This window comes from Misgurnus anguillicaudatus, chromosome 3 (genome assembly GCF_027580225.2).
Source record: "Misgurnus anguillicaudatus chromosome 3, ASM2758022v2, whole genome shotgun sequence".
Lineage (NCBI taxonomy): Eukaryota > Metazoa > Chordata > Actinopteri > Cypriniformes > Cobitidae > Misgurnus > Misgurnus anguillicaudatus.
Genome location: NC_073339.2, coordinates 17,073,186 through 17,095,728, shown reverse-complemented (window position 1 = coordinate 17,095,728; position 22,543 = coordinate 17,073,186). Strand labels below are relative to the sequence as shown.

At 40.1% G+C, this 22,543-nt stretch overlaps 2 protein-coding genes and 1 long non-coding RNA gene across 9 annotated transcripts in view; 1 reads left to right on the top strand and 2 right to left on the bottom strand.

Annotated features, from left to right (window-relative positions):
* The window catches only part of rgs12b (regulator of G protein signaling 12b), a 94,738-nt gene extending 82,808 nt beyond the window's left edge, over positions 1-11,930 (bottom strand). For 2 of the 3 annotated variants that reach the window (XM_073862453.1, XM_073862455.1), the window contains exons 1-3: positions 11,780-11,930; positions 10,661-10,778; positions 8,375-10,449 (exon numbers count right to left, since the gene is read on the bottom strand). In XM_073862453.1, the coding sequence (XP_073718554.1) occupies positions 8,375-10,306 (1,932 nt within the window). In that variant the 5' untranslated portion in view covers positions 10,307-10,449; positions 10,661-10,778; positions 11,780-11,930. Of the gene's footprint in view, positions 1-8,374; positions 10,450-10,660; positions 10,779-10,914; positions 11,053-11,779 lie in introns of those variants that run through there. The other variant, XM_073862454.1, reaches the window with a different exon arrangement.
* On the top strand, positions 11,229-12,022 carry LOC129444338 (uncharacterized). Its single transcript, XR_008644390.2, has 3 exons — positions 11,229-11,443; positions 11,619-11,719; positions 11,834-12,022. It is a non-coding gene; the product is annotated as an uncharacterized lncRNA (long non-coding RNA).
* A 2,804-nt stretch (positions 12,023-14,826) lies between these two features.
* htt (huntingtin) overlaps positions 14,827-22,543 on the bottom strand; it is a 60,412-nt gene continuing 52,695 nt past the window's right edge. For 3 of the 5 annotated variants that reach the window (XM_073862448.1, XM_073862450.1, XM_073862451.1), the window contains 8 exons: positions 22,276-22,431; positions 22,001-22,191; positions 20,317-20,431; positions 19,973-20,204; positions 19,532-19,637; positions 19,276-19,438; positions 17,656-17,816; positions 14,827-17,570 (listed from right to left, as the gene is read on the bottom strand). In XM_073862448.1, the coding sequence (XP_073718549.1) occupies positions 17,357-17,570; positions 17,656-17,816; positions 19,276-19,438; positions 19,532-19,637; positions 19,973-20,204; positions 20,317-20,431; positions 22,001-22,191; positions 22,276-22,431 (1,338 nt within the window). In that variant the 3' untranslated portion in view covers positions 14,827-17,356. The remainder of the gene's footprint in view (positions 17,571-17,655; positions 17,817-19,275; positions 19,439-19,531; positions 19,638-19,972; positions 20,205-20,316; positions 20,432-22,000; positions 22,192-22,275; positions 22,432-22,543) is intronic. The other 2 variants (XM_073862449.1, XM_073862452.1) reach the window with 1 other exon arrangement.

The window sequence follows — 22,543 nt, the reverse complement described above, 5'->3', positions numbered from 1 at the left end:
CTATAAACCAAAACAATGAAATTAATTACTGTGACATGTTGCTAATCCAGGACAGAAAATTCAGCTGCTTTTCATCTCAGATGTATCAGCTGTCTGCTATTAATAAATAACATAATTTAAAACCCTTACTGTTTACTGACTGTACACTATCAAACCTCATCCTACTATGAAACCTCACACCCCTTCAGCAATCATGGTTGCCATCACTTGTGTGAGACAGATGGGCTATGGTCACTATGTCAGCAGCTCTTACCTAGAATGCACACTGAATAATAAATTGTACATTTTGCCAGGTGAGAGCTTTTTAGCACATTTCTATGTTGTTGTAGAGAGTTATAGATGATTGCTAGGTCACTGCTAGATGGTTGGTTACTGGCCAGGTTAAAACAACCCATCCCAATACTCTGAAGAAGGGACGTAAGCCAAATCTAATGACTGGAATGTCACTGTAATTCTATGGGATTTTTAGCCATTTTGTCCTCTAGGCAAACACCACACTTTAGATCAGTCAAAATTCCTTATACAAAGAATAAGGTTGATGTCTGCATTAACAAGTAACACTAATGACCATTTCAAGACAACTGCAAACCTACATACAGTGGCAAGAAAAAATATGTGAACCTTTATGAATTTCATGGTTTTCTGAATAAATTTGTAATAAAATGTGATCTGATCTTCATCTAAGTCAAGTATATATATACAAACATACAGTAATGTGTCTTAAAAAAGCTGACCTTTCATGTCTTTATTGAACACACACATTCAACATTCAAAATGGCATAGAAAAAGTAAGTGAACCCTTAGAAAAACTGGTTGACACCCACTTGGCAGCAATAACTTCAACCAGGCGCTTCCTGTAGCTGTGGATCAGGCCTGCACATCGTTGAGGAGAAATTTTAGCCCATTCTTCCTGGCAGAACTGCTTTAGCTCGCTCATATTCTTTGGACGTCTTGGGTCCTATTTTAACGATCTTAGCGCATGGTCTAAAGCGCACGGTGCACAGTCTAAAAGTGATGTTCCTATTCTCGTAATGAGTATTGGGTGTGTTGGGCGTAACGTGCAATAAACCAATAAGAGTCACCTCTCATCCCCTTTAAAAGCCAGTTGCTCTCGTGCCATGTCGATTCCCTATTTAGTTGACGGAATTTGTAAACCGAAAAACTAAGCGGATGAAGACGACCACCAGTTTAAGACTGATGTTAAAAAATTGCATTGTTTTTCCTCTATATTGAAATTGTTATTTTTTATTAAAACCTTTGGATCTCTTTAAAAGTCATTTTCTTTCAGTCATGGGAGTTAAATAAGCAGGCTCTTAATTGCTGGATATGTATGGATAGCCTACATGTTATCTCAAAGAATAATCGGTGTATGATAGGGCGCCTTATGTGTATGGCCCTCTTCAAGTCAATCCATAGAATCTCTATTGGGTTCAGGTCTGGGCTCTGGACTCCAAAAGGTAGATTTTGTTTTTCCGAACCCATTCTGTTGTGGACTCGCTCTGGTGGTTTAAGTCATTATCCTGTTGAATCACCCACCTTCTACACCAGGGGTCTCCAACACGTCGCTCGCGAGCTACTGGTAGCTCGCGTCTTAATTGCAGGTAGCTCGCTCGTGGGTTTATTTATTTTCTGTGGTTATGGCGCATTTGGATGTCTAGTTAGTGTTACAAGCGCCTGTGGTAGTAAAGACTGGGTACGTATTTGACGTCGCGTTGAGCTGTGTAGACCAGCGAATCATATGACATCAGTAATTTAACATATATGATTTAAAAACAAACAGATAAGTCCGCGCACCCGCGCCGGACGATCCGCGCAACGCGGTGAAGCCCGCGCCGCGGAAACCGGACGATTCGCGCAACGCTGTGAAGCACGCGCCGCGGCAACCGGACGATCTCCGCAACGCTGTGAAGCCCGCGCAGCGGCAACCGGACGATCCGCGCACATCTCGAGTCGAGGCACTATGGTTAAAATGGATGCCGTCATTTTCGGTTTCATTTTTTGACGTTACAGGTTCAATGGGTTATCATCTCATATTTAAACATCAAATGTCAAGAGATACCAGAGAGCCATAAGTGACATACATGCACATCCCTATTATGAATCCAAAAGCAGTAAATACTCTATGTTTGGATCATCTTTCTAAATCTGATCTTTAATAATTGATTTTTTTATTCAAAATGTGGTATTTTTGGACGAATCCTACAGAGGTGATAATTAAGTATAAAGACAACATGAAAGTTTTTTTTGTTGTTGTAGGATGTGTTCTTTCATTTGATGTATCGTATGTTTATGTTTAAAGAAAAGCATTTTCTGGAAGGTATTACAATTTTGTGAAAAATACAAAAAATGCTTGCACTGGCTGGCAACTTTATAAAAAAAAATGCTGGCAGGAAAGAGTTCTCGACCACTTTTATTTTTTAGAAAGTAGCTCTCCAATGGAAAAAGGTTGGAGACCCCTGTTCTACACAGTTTCAGCTGACGTAGAAACATTCTTACATTATCCTGAAGAATTGTCTGATATACTTGGAAATTCATCTTTCCCTCAATGATTGCAAGCTGACCCTGATGCAGCAAAGCAGGCCCAAATCATGGTTTTTGCTCCACCATACTTTACAGTTGGGATGATGTTTTTATGATGATATGCCGTGCCCTTTCTACGCGAGATATAGCGCTGTGTTTTTTTCAAGTAGTTTAATCTTACTTTCATCAGTCCAAAAAACATTTTGCCAATACCACTGTGGAGTGTCAATGTGCTCTTTTTGCAAACTTCAGGCTTGAAAGAATGTTCTTTTCCTTCGTGGTGTCCTCCTGTGGATACCCTGCCTGTTCAGTGTTTTACGTATTGTAGACTCGTGATTAAAGACGTTAGCAAGTTTCTATGATGCCTTTAAATCTTTGGTGTCATCCGGGATTGTTTCTTTACCTCATTGATGAGTCTTCGTTGTGCTCTTGTTAACATTTTGACTGGGCGCCTACTTCTTGGTAGAGTAGCAACAGTCCCAAATCTCTATTTGTAGATCGTTTGCCTGTAGCTTGTAGACTGGTACATTTCTTAAGGCTTGAAATAACTTTGTAACTCTTTCCAGCTTTATGTAAAGCAAGGATTCTTGATCGCAGCTCCTCTGAAAGCTCTTTTTGGCAAGGCATGGCTCACATAAGAGGTTCTTCTTGTGCAGAGCAAACTCCAAATTTGAGGGGGTTTTAATCAGTCAAAGTAGCTGTACTGCACACCTTCAAACGTATTATCTTAATGAGACTCCAGGTGTGTTAAAACCTGACTCCAATTAGCTTTTTTGAGGTAATTAACGCAAGGGTTCACATACTTTTTCCACAAGCACTATGAGGTTTTTTGGTTGTTCCCAATAAAGACATGAAAGATCAGATTTTATGTTTGTCAATACCCCTTAATTAGATGAAGATCAGATCACATTTTATACTTTTTCTTGCCACTATACTGTAAGCCTTGAGATTGGTTCAGCAAACAAGCAGAGAATGATTTCAATTACTAAAACACTGCTTGTAAGGTTTTTACTGTGCCTATCAGGCCCTGAAGCTATCATCATATTACAAATGATGCATATAACAGCAATAATACTATTCTGGAAAATCCAATCAGTCTTGTCTGTTTTGCTGTTTTACATTTAGGCATTTAGCAGATGCTTTTGTCCATAGCGACTTACAAAGATTAGGAAAACGTTTTGGGCCTGTGGTCACCATAGTTGGCTCCTGTGAAGTGGTTCTGGGATTTACTCATTTCCTACAAATGCAAAGGTGTTTCTGAACTAGGAGCACAGACATAAAGACAACTGTTGATGTAGTCTGGGAAAAATAGTGCAGAACAAAGACCTCATTATTTAAAGTTGATGTGTCTTGTGTTAAACTTGTGCTTGCCAATGCTTAGTATCATATTTATATTTCAGCCACAAACATTACACTTCAAAAATCCTGATCAATTACATCACCAAAATTTAAAGATTCAATCATCAGTCATGCCATGGTTTTGGGCAGAATGCTGATGCTGCTTTCCCATACAGCTTCATAACACTATATATTTACTGTACGTCTTTCCAAGCCAGACACTTTTGTTTTAAAAACACAGGCACGCAACATATTGTTTGCCAAGCTCAAAATAAGAATCCACTTTCCTCACAAACATATAGTTTTATTTCAGTAGGCATATATTAACCCAGATGGTTTTTAACCTTTATGATGCCAAGCACCGCCCAAATATGATGAACCTTTAGAGGGGGCCCCTCTAAATTTATGTATAACAAATAAATGCAGCAACTAATCCAGCTTTACAAAGAATTCTGTCTTATAAACCCCAGTGAGATAAAGAGGACTCTAATAAGGAAAACACTAGAAAGATACAAAGCAAATATAGATGTAGCACAAAATGAGAAGTAAGTACCTAATAAATAATTTCCAATTTTTTATTAATTTTCTGTGGACCCCCTAGAACCTCCTTGAGGATCCCATTTTGAAAACCCCTGTATTAACTCACTAGAGTCATTTGGATTACTTTAATGATGGATGTGTGTGCGTTTTGGAGCTCCCATATAAAAAGATTACACTATGGTCTTTTAATTGTCTGTGTTCAGTTGAAGAAAGGAAGTCATACACATCTGGGATGGCATAAGGGGGAGTGAATTCATTCATAAAGTGAGCTTTTCCTTTGGGTAGTTGTTCTCAGCAAATTCTTAGCCCTTCAAAAGAAGCTTTTAAATCACATTAACACATGTACATAATCTAACTTTATTCATGCTGCTGGTTTTCACGTCTCTTTATCATAAAGCCACAAGTTTGAATATGCAAAACCACAAATGAGGTGTCAGAGCTACAACAAAAGGCAGGATTTTCAGTGAGTAATGACTTCAGTCTACTCTTTATTGAAGGCATTCCTATGTCTTTAGAAGACCTGAAATAGATTGTACAAGTATGTGAACTGCTTTTATGGCAATTCCATTGGTGCTTTATTTATTTTCGAGACTGACAGCCCCTAGTCTGCTTTTACTTTATGGAGAAACACAATTACAAACATTCTACCTAAACTACTGTCCCCAAAGAAAATATAACCCTAGTCCGTGAAATCCAGGCTAAAGTCTCGTAATCTAATTATGAGATTAGGAGCGTCAAAGATTTCACTCATTGACTTCACTTTAATTTCAATCTTTGACATGACCTCACTCAGTCAATCTCACATAACACAAGCTTTCTGCTTATCTAATCTTGAGTACCTATAAAGTAGTATTACATCCTTGATATATCCAGTGTCTTTAGTTTTATCAGATTTATAAAAAACAGACCAGCTTTACCAATTTTTTCCGAATAAGCCGGAGCTCCTGGTGGCGTACCGTGGACAAAGCGAGTCATGAGCAAGAAACACACACAAAACATCCCACTATCAATTACCAACAAAACGCAGACATTTAATGAAGTTTTACTTACAGCCTACGACTCATGACAACAGTTGGGACCAGCCCATTTTATCGAAATCAAGCGTTAAACAAAAAAATAAGCACAACATCACCTCTACCCTGAATAAACAAACTTTATCCATTGTTTCCATAAGGCTGGGTGCTTTGGGAAGCTGAACAAGCTTAAATTTCCCTCACAAACAACAACACACTTCTTTGGTACTGCTGATCTCGTGTCAGCTCTTGGATGGTGTCTGCATGCGTTATTCCGGTTAAAGTATAAGCCCATATAAGGACTTCCGCTGTACTTCCTGAACTAAAATTGCCCATAAAAGAAATAAAGCAAGATTGTTACTTATGAATCTTTCGGGGAAAAAAAACTTTTGGAAACTTGTATGAACCCTGGCAAAGTGAATTCGGCACAGACATAGTCATATGTCTAACTGCTTTTTTTGACACTTTAGTACTATTCGGACGGGATTAGTTTTACATAGAGAGGTGGGGTAAAGCAATTTTTATCAGAGTTTCTCAGTGATTTTAGTCCTGTCCGAATGCTCCATGTCAGTAATCATTTCGGACAATGTCAGTAAAGATTACGGCAACTTTTACCTTCCGTAAAAAGGTCCGGGGGAATTACCTCAGGTAATTCTAATCCAGTGCGAATAGACTAGCTGTAAATATATACGTAAATTGCGTCATTTCCTGTTAATTTGCGGGTTTCTTTTCAATATAAAAGCACTTAAAGAAGCATTTAATTGTGTTCTAGGTGGAAAAACAAGTCAGTGGCAAGTCAGTTCCTGAATAACACGACACAAACTTTTTAAAAAAGTCACATTTACTTCTCAGAGGCACGGAACAGAGGCACGGAACAGTTTCTGAAACTGACGTTCTCCCCAAACTGAAATTAAACACAGTATTTAGCATTTTTCTCGTCTGTGTCATGTTGTTTGCACATGTGATATCAGGAAGCAAGGTAATGTGGACGTGACAACGAGAGGTGACGCGCTGCGCAATCCAGTTACCCCTCCCACTTCTAAATGTTTTACTGAGATTTCTAATCCCGTCCGAATTTACCATATTACAGACATCCTGTGGTAAAATTACATTACGCCATCTACCCCTGTAAAACTAATCCTGTCCTGTAATCCTGTATTTTCATGAAATGTTCTTTAGTTTATGTAGGATGATTTTAGGTAGAAAAAAGTAAATCACAAAAAATGACTTTTGCTTGGTATTCACAGGCGGAGTCACAAATAATTGCATAGTACCCCATGGTTTGGGTCGGGTCAGCTTACTTTTCCACTGGGTGCAGTAAGTAGTTTTTTTTTGTACCACCACGTTTGGGGTTCCAAGCGAGCTGAGCTGATACCAAAACATGACGCGAAAACACTGTAGATCACTGATCGCTAGAGGGTATGCACTTGACATCAACTTCGGCGGAAGTGACATGCGGATACGTGCACTAAGTGTCAAGCAACTAAGTCTGAGGCGACAGCATTAGCATGTAGCGTGAAATCCACAAAAACATGTCTAAAATGAAGGAAATTGTTGTCTGATGGACTGTGCATACAGATTCAACAAGAATTTTTAGCTATCGTTTGATAGTAACAAACATATGTCTGCAACCCGGACAAATGGTTGTTTAGCAAGTTGTTAGGGTCGCTGTCAAGGCCAACTAAATTCAATTTAAGATGATAATTGTCAGTTATACTGCCGCTTTCTATTAAACCCAGGCATTTTGTTCAATGTTTTGCCACTCATTCTTTCCTAAGGGGGCGTGTTCATGTGTTAAAGTGACGTCGATGCATACCCTCTATAATGTAAAAGATTAGCGTTACCTTCGTGCTAGCTTGCGCTGTCTCAAGTAAACCTGTTGTCATCTGTGCTTTGCTGTAAGTTCCCAAACTCCCTTTTAGCGATGAAAAACACCCACAGGTTGAGAATCAGGAACACCATAACAGTTTCTTTCCAGACGTGCAGTTGGTGGCGGCACATTCGCAACGCGCACGACCACATAATTTATAGGCTTAAATGCAACTTAAATGAGGCTCAGCGGAGCGAGTCCACTGACGCCACAGGTGTTTGATCAAAAACTGTCATGTGAGACAGAGGTAGTGATAAACATGATGTGCAAACGTCTATTTGTGGTAGTCAATTTTTATTTAGTGGCGGAATGAGAAATAAATTAATGTATGGAAATGTATAGCATTCCAACAACGCTCTTACTTGTATGATGTCACAGCAGTAGGCAGCGCAAATATAACGACACACCTATAATTCCTCCCACTCCGAAGTGTTACTAAACTTGATGGAAAAGCTAACCAAGCCAAAGCGAGGTGAGCTGACCCGACCTAAACCATGGTGTACTATGCAATGGAAAAGTGCCATAAGAATCCATACAAGTTTGCACTGAAAAGTAATGGCTGACAGCCATTTCAACTAAAAATTTTCCACTGTGGGGATGATATGACACCTGCTTTGTGTCAATCTTCTCATCTCATGGTCAATTTTAACATCTTCCCTCCAAGCGAGGAAGCGCAACTGAAGCAGCACACAGGAAGGGTATTTTCAGCTTGGATACGCATGTCACCTTACTGACAGAATTCTTCTTTTTGACACTAAAGTATCTGTGACACTGCAAAATTGCTAGCACTTTAGTGATAGAAAGTATGCCTATAAACCTTTCTTTTAAATTGATTGCAGCGAAATAGATAAGACAATAAGAACCAGGAAAATGGGATATCTGCATTCTCTGGCTCATAAACCAGAATCCAATTTTAAACCCTTACTTACTAATTACTCCTAATTCCTAGCATCAGTGAATGTTGTAATTTTAAATGCATTTCACTTTGTGCTCAATTACTCTGGAATGAAATAGCCTTACTTATCTGACACAAAAGTTTACAGAAAACAGAACTATAGCATGGGGGGCTTTCTGAAGTTGAAAAATCCCTTACCTTTTTCTCTGAATCTTTACTTCTTTTGCCATTGTTCTGTTGTTGCTGGTGCTGCCGTACGTTCTTCTCCCCAAACAGTTTTTTAGCCCACTCATCTTTTTGTGCATGAAGCCGGTGAGGCTGCGAGGCTGCAATGTCGCCTGCAGCACGGTACCTATCGGCCGGAATCTTACTCATGGGTGGTGGCAGGGTGCTACAGTTAGCACTGGACCATCCGTCTGTAGACTCCGCATAAGACTCCTGATCACTACTGTGTCCCTGACGCCAGTCTCTTAGAACGTGAACGGGCAGCCAACGCTGGCCTGAAGCCCCTGTCACCTTCTTGCCATGGGCGGAGTAGTGAGAGCGTGAAGGAAGGCCTGACACATCCAGCCTTGAAGAGGAGTTCAGATGCCTGCCAGAAAGTGGAGGTGGGTCTGCATGGCTATGCGGATTGGGTTGAGAATGGTCAAGGAACTGGTCGGGGCGGTAGCCATTACGGTGTGGTGGAAGACCTCCTAGTACACCTGGGTTACGAGGTCCTGGTGGGTTCTCCCATAATCCAGTCGGCATATGGCGACCAGGGTTAGCACCTAGGTCAACCAAGAGGACTCGGTTATTCTTCTCCTCTGGCAAGAAGTTGCCAATGCCACTGTCACTGTTGCTGCTTGTGCTATTGTTCTGCTGAGCATCCAGGTCACCATCAAGGAAAGCCCGAGCCCGCATACCCTCTATAGATTCTCCCATATCCCGGTACAGCACAGACACAAACTGTAACAGTGGCTGAGAAGTTGGTGGGAACTCCAAGCAGCCACCAGTATCCGGGTCTGGAGTGCAATCAAAGCCAAAGCGTCTGGAAACACTTTGATGGATCTTGTGATGACACAGTTCTGGGTCTACGATAAAAACGTGACAAGATGTTCGCAGTCCTTGCTCCTCCTCACCACGCCTGTATACGGCATGGTCATTCGTGGCTTGCATGGTGACTAGGCCAAAGAAACGGCGGTCATCTGGGCAGACAGCACTGAATGCTAACTTTTCTGCAGGATACGTTGCTAGTACAGCACCTCTGTCATTGCAGAGCTGTACACAGTCATGCATAACTTTGAGTAGGACCAACGAGTGCACCTTTTGTTCAGCACGTAGACGTCGCATGCACCCACGAATTGCCTGCAGACTGTCACTTTCCAAATTGGCACTTGTTGAAGCTAATTCAATAGATCCTAGATAACCCACAATCATGCCAACATTGAGGATCCCCGCAGAGTCGACTGCTTGCAGCAAAGCAAGTTCATCTTGCTGTTCAAACATATCCACAAACACGGAGTCGTCATTGAGCACTTTGGACATCTCTTCTTCCGTAAGCAAGTTGGGGTCACTCCTTCGGATGCTAACGTTACCAAAAGGGAGGTCAGGCTCTGACAGGGCCCTTGTTTTAGAGGCAGATGCACAAGCCACTGCTTTTTCTGAGCTGCTGGATGAGTGGCTGGAATTTTCAAAGATCATGTTAAAGATTCCACCAGACTGCATTTCCGCAACAACACGTTCTGCGCGGTTTATGCCCATTGTCTTTGAGTCCATCTTTGGCCTCATCCAATGGCTCTTGTGATCATGGATACCCAGTTCTTCATCGCTCGAACATGAATCTAGGTTATGATTGCTTTCGGCGATGACCAAATGTAAGACACCTGTGCAGCGGCCAATCAGTTTGACCACATCCTCGTGAGACGCTTTACATACATTTATGTCGTTCACACTTAGGATCTGATCTCCAGAATGAAGGCCCACATAGTCAGCTGGACTGCCCTTCAAGACGCAACTCAGCACACATGGAGAATGCCCAGAAACTGTGAAGCCATAACCTGTTCTTCCCCTAGCAACCTCAACCCCTCGTATGCGGGCAGATGTCTGGGCATTCACACGCCTTCTGTTTTGCTCTGATTGTCTGAACATTTTGTTTTAATCTCTGTGTTTTACACACTGACAAAGGCGTTGGAGCATTAAATGCACCAGTAGAGTGATGATGTCATACTTCCTGCTCCACAGCTCTTGTGCAAGTTACTAACCAGGTGCATGCTTGAATGTTTACAGAACACCTTCAGCAGGAAAAGAGGGAAACGCTCATTAAAAAATGGACAGCTAACAGCATTACATATAATATGTAAATCTAGAGGCTAGGGGCAATGTAAAATTAGCGCTTAAATTTATTAAGGATTCATAAAAATGCTTTGCAATAACACATTTGTTGTAAATCCTGTTTTAGCTTTAGCATAGAAAGGACTTTTTATTTAGATAAATGCTTCTTACCTGTCCTTTCACACACACCTGACAATCACAAGGCAGATTCAGGCGGAGACCTCAGGTGTGAGACAAAGTGGCGGTTGCTAGGCAACAGGAGACAATGCAGAATTCCTATAACTCATATCTACAAAGTTAAAAATAGAACAACAAACCACTCAGAAGGGTAAAACATGACAAAATTTTCTTATTTAAAATTATTACTTTTAAATAAACATGTAATGTAGGTTTAAAACTTTGGCAAACTTTAAACAATAGTTGACCTTTCGTAGTGTTCGTTTACACAACTCTGTACTAATAATAAACAAAATAAACAAAATGTATGCGCACGCGTAAAACGTAAAATACGTAGACTCTTAAATTTAATAAGAGATTAATAAAGTCTTTTAAATGTTTGTTCTCAAGACTTTCCTAAACCTAAAGATGCGAGAACTTGCGAACTGGACTCATCCACACATGCTGAGGGGATCGGTCCCGCCTTAATTTTCCCATTGTTCCACTGCCTAGTGTAACCATGACAATGGAACTTTCGCTAAAAATTGTTTAACGCTCATTGGTTTCCACAACTGTCAATCACCACCACACCAACCCCAAATCCAGTTGGACTGTAACTTGCAAACTAACCACAAAAGTTATGCTACAGGTGTCCAAAACTGTCCGCGCGAGGAATGACAAAGTAAAACACCAACGTGCACATCCTTAGCATTAGAAACATCCAAGTGAATTAAATATTTAATGCAGGTTGACAGTTTAAGCTAGCGCGGTATTGTTTTACGGCGGAACAGCTGGCCAGTGAGTAACATCTAACGGTATTGAATTATAGGCATCAATAGCCAGTAAATGAAAAGACTGTTGCACTAACATAAACGTATTATATAAAGCTACAAGACGATAACCGCAGATACATTTTTATACCGTTGAATGAATGTAACGTTTACATGTTACGTCTAACTTTTATCATCAACAGAACGCACAAGAAATTCCCATGGCTACATTGCTAACCTACATTAGCCAGCACTTCCTAAAAACTTTACTCAGAGGAAATAATGGAAGTTGAACAGAATGCCTGTAAGTAACAGAGAATACCGAGGTGTACGTTATAGTTATAAAGATACACATTATTCTTACCTGCTTTAGATGTGTTCTCAGTTGATGTGAAGTTTAATGGCATGGTAACCTTAGTTCTGCAGAAGGAGTAAACAAAAGGAGAGGGCAGCAGCTGGTGTGTGGACAGCAGGAGGAGAAGAAGGAGGAGGAATATACAGCACCGGTATAAGGCTTTTCCTTGATATTTCCTTGACATTGTTTCAACTGAACAACTTACTTTAAATGCAATACTATAAAGTAGCACATTTGAATGGCAAAATTTGCAGACTTGATTTCTTTTAATTTAAAATCAAAGAATTTATGCTTGTCTTGTGTGATAGACAGACAGACAGATCCCATGTGGATGCTAGTTTATAAGCTTTAAAGGGGCCATGGCATGAAAATCTGACTTTTTCTATGTTTAAAGGATAATTCCGGTATTTAACCCTTTGGGTCTCGTTTCTGGTTTGTTTTGGATGAGCTACAGTGATGGACGCTGTAATTTTGACAGTGGGTCGTGTCTTGAGTTTTTGACTCGTTTGGAGGCGTCTCTTGACTGCTTCAGAATGGAAGCCAATGGCCATGCACAAACATGTCATTGAAACAACACTTAACGTTCATTTTCAAAACTGTGCTACTCACCGAGTGGTTCGTGGTGTTCGTTGATGATTAAAAACAAGTTGTGTAGCGAAATTAAGTTTCTGTCGTATTTTATTTGGCATTTTGTAAAATTCCATTGACTTCTCTGGAAGACTTATTGCTCGCTGATATATCACTCCGCCGCCGGGAAACAGAAAAGGGACTGTTTACATGTGGTTGTTGTTTTTCGCTCGGTTTCTCTCAGAATAAATTTTTCCCATATTTGTAGGGCTGGACCAGAATAGTCGAATATTCGTTCCGTGGGTTGACATTCGATTTTCAGTTTTGAGATCCGAATATATATATAAATATTTTACAGCGTTAATGCAGAGCTTTTGCCAAGCAGGAAGTGCGCTTCACGCTCCCACTCTTCCACACATCCAATATGTTTTTTTTCATCGGCAGAACAATAAAGAAAATATTTTGCAGAAACCCCAGTGCTCCGTCATGCAAGTCAACAGATCCGCACACTTTAAGAGCTAAAGCATATATATCCAATACAACAGTAATCCCCCATAACTCCGTGTGACATATTGATGCCTTGTGAAGCAAATCAATCAGTTTTTGCAAGAAACTGAACGTTATTTACAACATTATTACAACATAAATTTCTGTGTCCATCACTGTAGTTCATCCAAAACAAACCAGAAATGAGACTCAAAGTGTTAAATACCGGAATTATCCTTTAAGTGCTATGATTGGATCCCCAGTGCTTCTATCAACTTAGAAAATGCGAAAAAAGATCAACCAAGTAACTTACTTTTGGTAAACCATTCTTTACAAGCACATGAAAAAAAAGGTTGTTGAAATTTGACTCTCCTTATGATGTCATAAGGAGCTCTTATTATAATAATACCACCGCTTAATCTGCACTATCCAATCACAGCACTGCCATTTAGTGCAGAGAAAAGCACAATTGAGTTTTAATTGCAACAAACCACCATCATTGTGATCAGTGTTTGAATGGTGGCGCAGAGAGACCAACATCCATAGCCAACAGCCACCAAACTGCACCAGTGGAAGAGATCGCCTCAAACGGAAAATACGCTTCCTGCTTTGGCATTCACGCTAATAGTGTTGTAAATAACGTTCAGTTTCTTGCAAAAACTGATTGATTTGCTTCACAAGACATCAATATGTCACACGGAGTTATGGGGGATTACTGTTGTATTGGATATATATGCTTTAGCTCTTAAAGTGTGCGGATCTGTTGAGTTGCATGACGGAGCACTGGGGTTTCTGCAAAATATTTTCTTTATTGTTCTGCCGATGAAAAAAAACATATTGGATGTGTGGAATTTGATGTTGATGGTGTAAGTGTTATAAATAAACTTGATTTTGAAAGTATGCTACCGTTTTATTACAGTTTGTTGGACTACGTTCATTCATGCTTCAGACTCAAATATAGAGCGGAAGTATATACGCGGTTGTGAGGTATCTGAAAAAATAGTTCCACTATAGCAAATAACACGGATTGACATCATACATTGCGCCAATATATTTGTTTTTAATCATCAACGAACACCACGAACCACTCGGTGAGCAGCACAGCCCTGAAAATGAACGTCAAGTGCCGCTCCAACGACACTCTGTGCATGGCCATTGACTTCCACTCTGAAGCAGTCAAGAGACGCTTCTAAATTAGTCTAAAAGTCAAGACACGACCAATTGTCAAAATTTCTGTGTCCATCAATGTAGTTCATCCAAAACAAACCAGAAATGAGACTCAAAGTGTTGAATACCGGAATTATCCTTTAAGTGCTATGATTGGATCCCCAGTGCTTCTATCAACTTAGAAAATGCGAAAAAAGATCAACCAAGTAACTTACTTTTGGTAAACCATTCTTTACAAGCACATGAAAAAAAAGGTTGTTGAAATTTGACTCTCCTTATGATGTCATAAGGAGCTCTTATTATAATAATACCACCGCTTAATCTGCACTATCCAATCACAGCACTGCCATTTAGTGCAGAGAAAAGCACAATTGAGTTTTAATTGCAACAAACCACCATCATTGTGATCAGTGTTTGAATTTCATCACCTCATTTGCATTTTAAAGGACACACCCAAAACGGCACTTTTTTGCACAAACCTACAAAGCGGCAATTTTAACATTCTATAATTAATTATTTATATGGTATTTTGAGCTAAACCTTCACATATGTGCTCTGGGGACACCAAAGATGTATTTGACATCTTAAAAAAAGTCTTGTGCCATGGCCCCTTTAATTGTTCAATTACTAGTAATTAATTCCTCGCCAGATAATAATAGCTTTAGCTAATTAACTATGCATGTTGGTATACAGCCATAGCCACTGATGCAGCAGTTTACATTATACAGTGCAAATAATATATTTGTATTCATAAAAATGGCTTACATTTACCATCAATCTAGTTGAAAACTGTAAAACAATTAAAAGTCAGGCAATGATAAATTCAGTTAGACAAATTAAACATTTTAAAATCTTTTATTAATTCTCTATAGTATAGTTTTTAGTGGTTTAAGACATTTTAACAATCCATTAAAATAAATACATTAACTTTTCATCCTCTTGTACTGTCCATAGCTTGCAGAAGTGAGTTTAACAAATAAAGGGGGTTTTCTTAAAGCTCCGGTGCGAGACCATCATGGCATCCAAGACTGATGGGTGGGGTTTATTAGTATGCAGGGACAACTGACATCCTCCCCAAATAAACCATACTGTGAGTTACTCATTCTATTCTTGCCCAGCATTGTGTTTATTTCATTATGATGAACACTAATTTGAGTACTAAAGATGCCTACTTTTGAAAATAATAAATAAATACAACGTCAAATGGGTATTGCCTGCATTTGCTGGGTATGAAAATAAAAACAAAGTTTCACCTGAGATGTAATAAACCAGTCAGGGTTTCTCCTCCCCTTCTAATATAAAGTCTCCCGAACACAAACTAAACAGGACAAAAGGTTATACAAGCAGATGTATCTAAAAATGACAGTGTTAGCCACACAAAAGAAATGTTACAATTTTGCAGTATTGTCATGTTTGGTCCAGCCACAATGGTGGCTTGTGTTAAAGGCATTCAAGTTCATTCACAAAAGCAGCCCATCAATACTTTTGACATTATACAACATCCTTAAAGCCGCTACCGAACAACCTATTCAATGATGTCAATTCAATATTTAATGGTGCTATAATCTGTAAAACCATCACTGTTGAAAAATCATGGGGGAATATTAACAGAAAGTGAATATGCCTATAGATTTTAAAGAAGGAAAGGCTTTTACTAAGCAGTGAAAATATCAAGTTTCAAGTGCTATGTACATGTTCTTCTTCACTATAACAAAGTAAATTTCTTACAATTTTAGATAACATATATTTAGTGGAACGTGACCAGTTGGTCTTCATGTTAGCAAACTAACAAACATGCCATGATGAGTGCGCATTTGCCAAATTGTCTGTCATTGTTAGAAGTATGTGGTGCCCATGTAGACCGTCCTCCAACTAACATTCTCATTACATCACAAAATATTGATTCAGTATTGAAAACAGACTACAGCATGCTTCAAGTTAACATACAAGATATCTATTTACAGCGAAGGGTCCTATGCCACAGAGACAAAATATAATGTTTCCCCCATGTCCGAAAGAGGAAAGCCTGGGTTATTGCGCACATTCAGTTTGAATGGCCCTATTCTTTACATCATCTAATGTCCATTGATGGGTGTTGTCATGCACCACATTTTATTCAACTCATCACAAATATTATTTCTTTTACACAAATTGTACATGATGTAAACACTCTATAGATTAAAACACATACTTCGTCATTACACTAGATCAACGTCCTGAGCTCTTAAAAGAAATGTTACAAACAATTGAAGATAAATGTGTTGTAAATTACACATTATGTCATACAGATCCGAGCCGCTATTTTAACGATTTCAAACTGCAAACCATACGAAGGGCTTTAGAGATTCACATCCTCTGTTTAAAAACAAATAAATGGTAACTTTAAAACAACAAATATAGACAACTAAATTTAAAGAGGAAAAAATCTACTTTGTTTTAGACAATTCAAACCTCTTTCAGTGCAAACGTTGCACTGCCATCAAACACAAAGCATCTTTAAATACACCAAAATCTCCCACATTTAAGGGGATATACAGACTCATTTTACAATTTATATATTTCTATTTTGCTTCAAGTGCTGGCAAACACAGAGCAAAATAATGTGTCGCCCATGCAACAAGAATGATTTAAAACTGAGGAAGTGGTGGTGGGTCTGTAAAGAGCATCTTTCATTTCCATGGAAGCAGGAGAGTTTGGATTTGTGGAGATGGAAACTGTATGATAAACCTGGATGTACAGATTTTAGCCATGTTGGAAATCAACCACTGCGTGCAATTTTATGTATTGGTCAGTAAACATCTCATCCTGGATACTCTTGTATCTCTGTAGTGTCTGAAACAACATTCTCTACAACATTTAGTCAGTTTATTAGTAGCTAGTCTTTACTAAATGAGATACATTGTCATAACAAAAAACAATTGCAACTCGTGCATACTTACACTGTGCTGTCTTGCCACATAATTTATATGAACAGACTATAGAAAAGAAAAGTATGCCTTTGTATAAGGTGATGTACTTTTACACCCTTAAGTCCATTGTTTTGATGGTTGGAGTATTTTTTTATTATTATAAAGACTAGCGGTGTTACTTGCGTTCAGATTTACACTTATTGGCAACATTCAGTGGACGTGCGTCTTTGTTTAGGTCTCTCAAATAATAAGTATTTGGGCCAACGTCTTTATATATCGTGGATACTGCCATAGCAACCAATCCACCTCCACATATCCAATCCAAGATAATTTCTCGCTGCCATGCATCCTGGTGTGTAACGTTAACACTTAATGTCCCGGTTCAATTTAGTGTATTGGCCATATTTGTTACCATCTTATTGATGACTAATGATAATAGTTTGGAAATATTTTTGTATTATAATGGCGTGTCTTGGTGAATGCTCTGCAAACAGCACAACAGTTGGTAATATGGACTACCAGGAGAAGCAACCATCTCAAAGACAGACTGGAAGGCCCTGCGGTCTAACTCCTCATCGATTTGGTGTCGGTAGAAATCCATGGCGACGAGACAAAAGAGGCTAACGTCCACTGTGTCTGACTTCCCCATGCGACTGATGACATGAGGCAGGCTAAAGGGGAAAGAAGTTAAGGAAAATAAGGAAGAAGAGAATAGAAATACAAAAACATGGATAATACATCAATATTTAAGGATACAGGGCAGAGATCCACTGGCTGGTTGAGGCGCTGACAAAGAAACAAGACAGGCTCCACATTGCCATTGCGACAGGTGTTCTCTGTGTAAAGTTCGACAGAGAGAGCAGCACCCAATCACGGACCATGGAGGACTGGCCAGTCGCATGCAGTGTTTGAAATACCTACAGCAAGAAATACACGCAAATAAAGGACATATTACCCTTTAAAACTGCATCATCAAAAATTATATATATATTAAGTTGTGGAGCTGTGGAGTACAAAGTTTTCTGTAAAATAAGACAATTTATATAAATGTACTCCAAATTATGTGGGTAGACGACTCTTTTAAATTCAGGTATGCCCAATTCTGCAAAAACTCTAATTATACTGCAGAGAATATACTGTATATACACTCACCTAAAGGATTATTAGGAACACCTGTTCAATTTCTCATTAATGCAATTATCTAATCAACCAATCACATGGCAGTTGCTTCAATACATTTAGGGGTGTGGTCTTGGTCAAGACAATCTTCTGAACTCCAAACTGAATGTCAGAATGGGAAAGAAAGGTGATTTAAGCAATTTTGAGCGTGGCATGGTTGTTGGTGCCACACGGGCCGCTCTGAGTAATTCACAATAATCTGCAGTTACTAGGATTTTCACGCATAACCATTTCTATGGTTTACAAAGAATGGTGTGAAAATGGAAAAACATCCAGTATGCGGCAGTCCTGTGGGCGAAAATGCCTTGTTGATGCTAGAGAATGGGCCGACTGATTCAAGCTGATAGAAGGACAACTTTGACTGAAATAACCACTCGTTACAATCAAGGTATGCAGCAAAGCATTTGTGAAGCCACAATGGTCTGATGAGTTTAGATTTCTGTTGAAACATTCAGATGGTAGAGGCAGAATTTGGCATAAACAGAATGAGAACATGGATCCATCATGCCTTGTTACAACTGTGCAGGCTGGTGGTGGTGGTGTAATGCTGTGGGGGATGTTTTCTTGGTACACTTTAGGCCCCTTAGTGCCAACTGGGCATTGTTTAAATGACACGGCCTACATGAGCATTGATTCTGACCATGTCCATCCCTTTATGACCACCATGTACCCATTCATTGATGGCTACTTCCAGCAGGATAATGCATCATGTCACAAACCTCGAATCATTTCAAATTGGTTTCTTGAACATGACAATGAGTTCACTGTACTAAAATGGCCCCCACAGTCACCAGATCTCAACCCAATAGAGCATCTTTGGGATGTGGTGGAACGGGAGCTTCGTGCCCTGGATGTGCATTCCACAAATCTCAATCAACTGCAAGATGCTATCCTATCAATATGGGCCAACATTTCTAAAGAATTGTTGAATCAATGCCATGTAGAATTAAGGCAGTTCTGAAGGCGAAAAGGGGTCAACCACAGTATTAGTATGGTGTTCCTAATAATCCTTTAGGTGAGTGTATACTGATGTATGGATATACTCCTATACATATGCAAGAGAGTAGACTATCACTGACTTGAGGAAATTTTGAGAGACTCAGAATTTTTTTTATTGTAGTCAGAAGGCTGGTTCACAATGGCCAGACATACGGCAATAATTCAAATCTGAAATTGTTGTTGTGATACTGCACTTGCCTTGTACACCACGGTTGCCATAAATTGTGGGTAAGGCTGCTGATTGGACAGGAACTCTCCGATGACTTTGTTCATAACGTCCTGCAGTGGGAAAAAGTCATCCAGAAACTGAGGAAGGATCCGGGATACCACACGTGCCTCACTTGGAAAGCCTTTGCGAATCCTGTAGTAAGAATATTAAATATGCACCCAAAATATTTCAGGTAAAACCAGAAAAAAGCAATAATGAAACAATACAAAAAAACAACATATGTACCTGTCAAAGAGTACAGATACACGCTCCATGGCAACTATTACAGATTCACTGTCAGGAGCTGTGGGGTCTGCATCGGCAGGGCACCCAGGACTTCCCTTTTCTTTTCCTGTTGAGTAACATTAAAAAGACATACAGTCAGAGGTACAGTCCTTTAATGAATCACAGTTTATGCACATCCTGGCTTTGAATGCAATGTACTGGATTCCCAAGCTGGAATTCTATGAAATCTACCTCTTTTTAACATTACCTTTAAGTCACATAATTCAGACCCCTCAATGAAGACAATTTACTAAAAAATACACCTGTTTTTACAATCATGCTAAGGAATCTGCATCTATGTGTTATGTTAATAGGGTGAGCATCTAAGGTGAGTCTTTATTTTCAGCTGCTAATGTTAGTAGGGTGGGTAAGTATTAAAGATGAAGCTGAAATGTGTCCTGCCTTCCTCTCCAGCCACACCTGTGTACATGCAGGTGAGCATGAGACCCAGGGCAGCCATGGCGCGGTGTGGACTGGGCATGTTCACACGGTCAACGCTCAGCTTGACCAGCGTCTCCGCGTCCATGCGCGACAGCTGCTCGGAGAGAAGCAATCGCTCCAGACCTCGCAGAACACAGTGGTAGATAACGGACGGTGTGGCCTCCTCGCTAGCGGAAAGCATCACACAGCAGAGCTGAGATTGTAGAGAAGAAACATCAGCAAACAAGATTCATCAATGGGTATACTATAATATCAGTGACCACCACCACCACCACCACATCATGAGAACTGGGTTCTCCTCCCACCTGAATGATCCCAGCATTGAAGTCTGACCCTACGTCCAGAGGGTAGTTCTCCATCATGTAGAAGGCCACGGCACACATCACCAGCACATGCTGCTGGTTCTGTAGGTTCACGCAGCTGCAAAATAAAACCACACACGCACCAACCGTGTTAAACACATTCATCTATTTTTAGCGGGGCTATCTAGTTCTTTAATCATGCATCTTAGATCTCAGTAAGGCACCATACTTTACAGCTAATGAGGACCTGATGACCATGCAGCGTGCGGGCATGTGTTGTGATTGCCTGTGAGAACCTATTATTGAGTCTCTCTCAGCATGCCACAGAAGCTCTGGCATTAGCTTTGACTGCATGGGGCATAACCTCTTAAGAGAGGCGGTATCAATGTGAAGTCTTTTATCCACGCAGAACCTCTCACCTTGTACTCTCTTAAATAAAATGGCAAACATTAAGAGATACCTTAATGTTAATGACTGGATGGCCACTGCCTGGGCTTGTAATCGGAATAATGTTGGGGTTCAGTCCCTAAAGTCACTCTAATGGAGCTCTAATGGGTTTCCATTGTGTGGTATGACACGGCTCGGTAGCACGCGGCTGGGCTCAGCTCACTTTACTTTCACTCAGTTTGATTTTCCATTGGAGTTTAGTGCCGCTTCAGGGTGCGTGTGATTATAGAGTTATCGTTACAGGTGCGCTGACTCGTCTGCCGTGACATCATCGTAAACGTGATATAAACAACCACTCAAGCAATGGAGAACTTGTACAACAAAAATGACGACATCATTTGTTGCATAAGGGTAAGTGGTACTAAAACTACATGCTAAAACTGGTACCGCCAGACCCGGAGATCAGCTGAATGGATTCCAACAGTAATCAGGGTTCCCACCTTAGTTAACTTCAAATTCAAGGACCTTTTAAGGAATTTCCAGGTCCATTACCCTCAAGACTAAATGTGGGGACACATTTCAAGTGAGAGCAAGGTTATATTGTGTTACCTTTTAAGATACATTGTTACAGTTCCCTTTCGAGGGAACTCACGCTGCGTCACTGTATTGACACTTTGGGGACGCCTCCAAGGGTAAGTGCATCTGAATGTGTTTATCAAATTCAACCAATGGTGAGGCTTAACGACAAAGACAGGGTGAATCGGGAGCCAGGAAGTATATCGCTATCTGAAATATTGCCAAAGACGGCGTTACAGGGGCGCAGGAAGTATGGCGAGGGAGACAGAGCGCCTCGTTCCATTCTCAGGGAACAACAGTTACATACGTAACCCGAGACGTTTTTATGTGTCAAACACAATTATGCAAAAAATCATTTTGGTATGAATCAACATTCGCATACAGAAGATATAAGCATTTAAAGCGAACAGTTTAGCATCTGTGCTAAAATTCTAGAATTTTTATGATATTATCCTACACTACACAGGGAATAATATAGATTTTTTTCCAGAAAACTTGCATAAAAAAGATTCAAGCACTTTCAATGACCTGTATCTAGCTATGTATATTTTCAAAAACTTCCCAGGGCCTTGAATTTTTTCCCCCGATTCACAAACTTTCAAGGATTTCAAGGACCCGTGGGAACCCTGAGTAATAATCGCATGTTTAACTCTAGGGGAGCTGGAAAATGAGCATATTTTCAAAAAAAGTGAAACTGATTACCGCCCCTCTCTAAGTTACTCACTGAGCAATAGCTTTGAGGTTGGAGAGCAGGTAGTCGCTGACAGTTGGTATAAGCTGGCGTGCTGTATCGTCCAGTAGATCACATTCTAGTACATACAGAACTCCATGTAGTGCCCCAATCCTACTGGGCAGATGAGTGCTGCGCAAGGTGCTCTCCAACAGTCGACACACTGGCTCTGCGATGGCTTTATCCTGAGGACACAGAAATACATTAATGTACAGTGCTTTAGGCGAGAGCATATTTACACAACTATGAGTTCAGCGCTGCACCCTCACCATTCCCAGCACAGCAGCTGCTTTGCAGATAGCTGGTACAAGGTACTGATTGAGGATCTCATCTTCTGGTGGATGGACCTTCTGCAGCTCAGTCAGAGTCGAGAACATCATATCAAACTGATTTCTCTCCGTGAAGAGATCAGACACTGCCAGCAGCTAAATGAGAAAGAGAGACAAATACGGAGGAGGATGTAAGTGAAGTACAAAGAGCAGAGATAAACAGCTGATGCTCAAGTCATTGTGAGAAGTTGCAGATAAAAAACTGCTA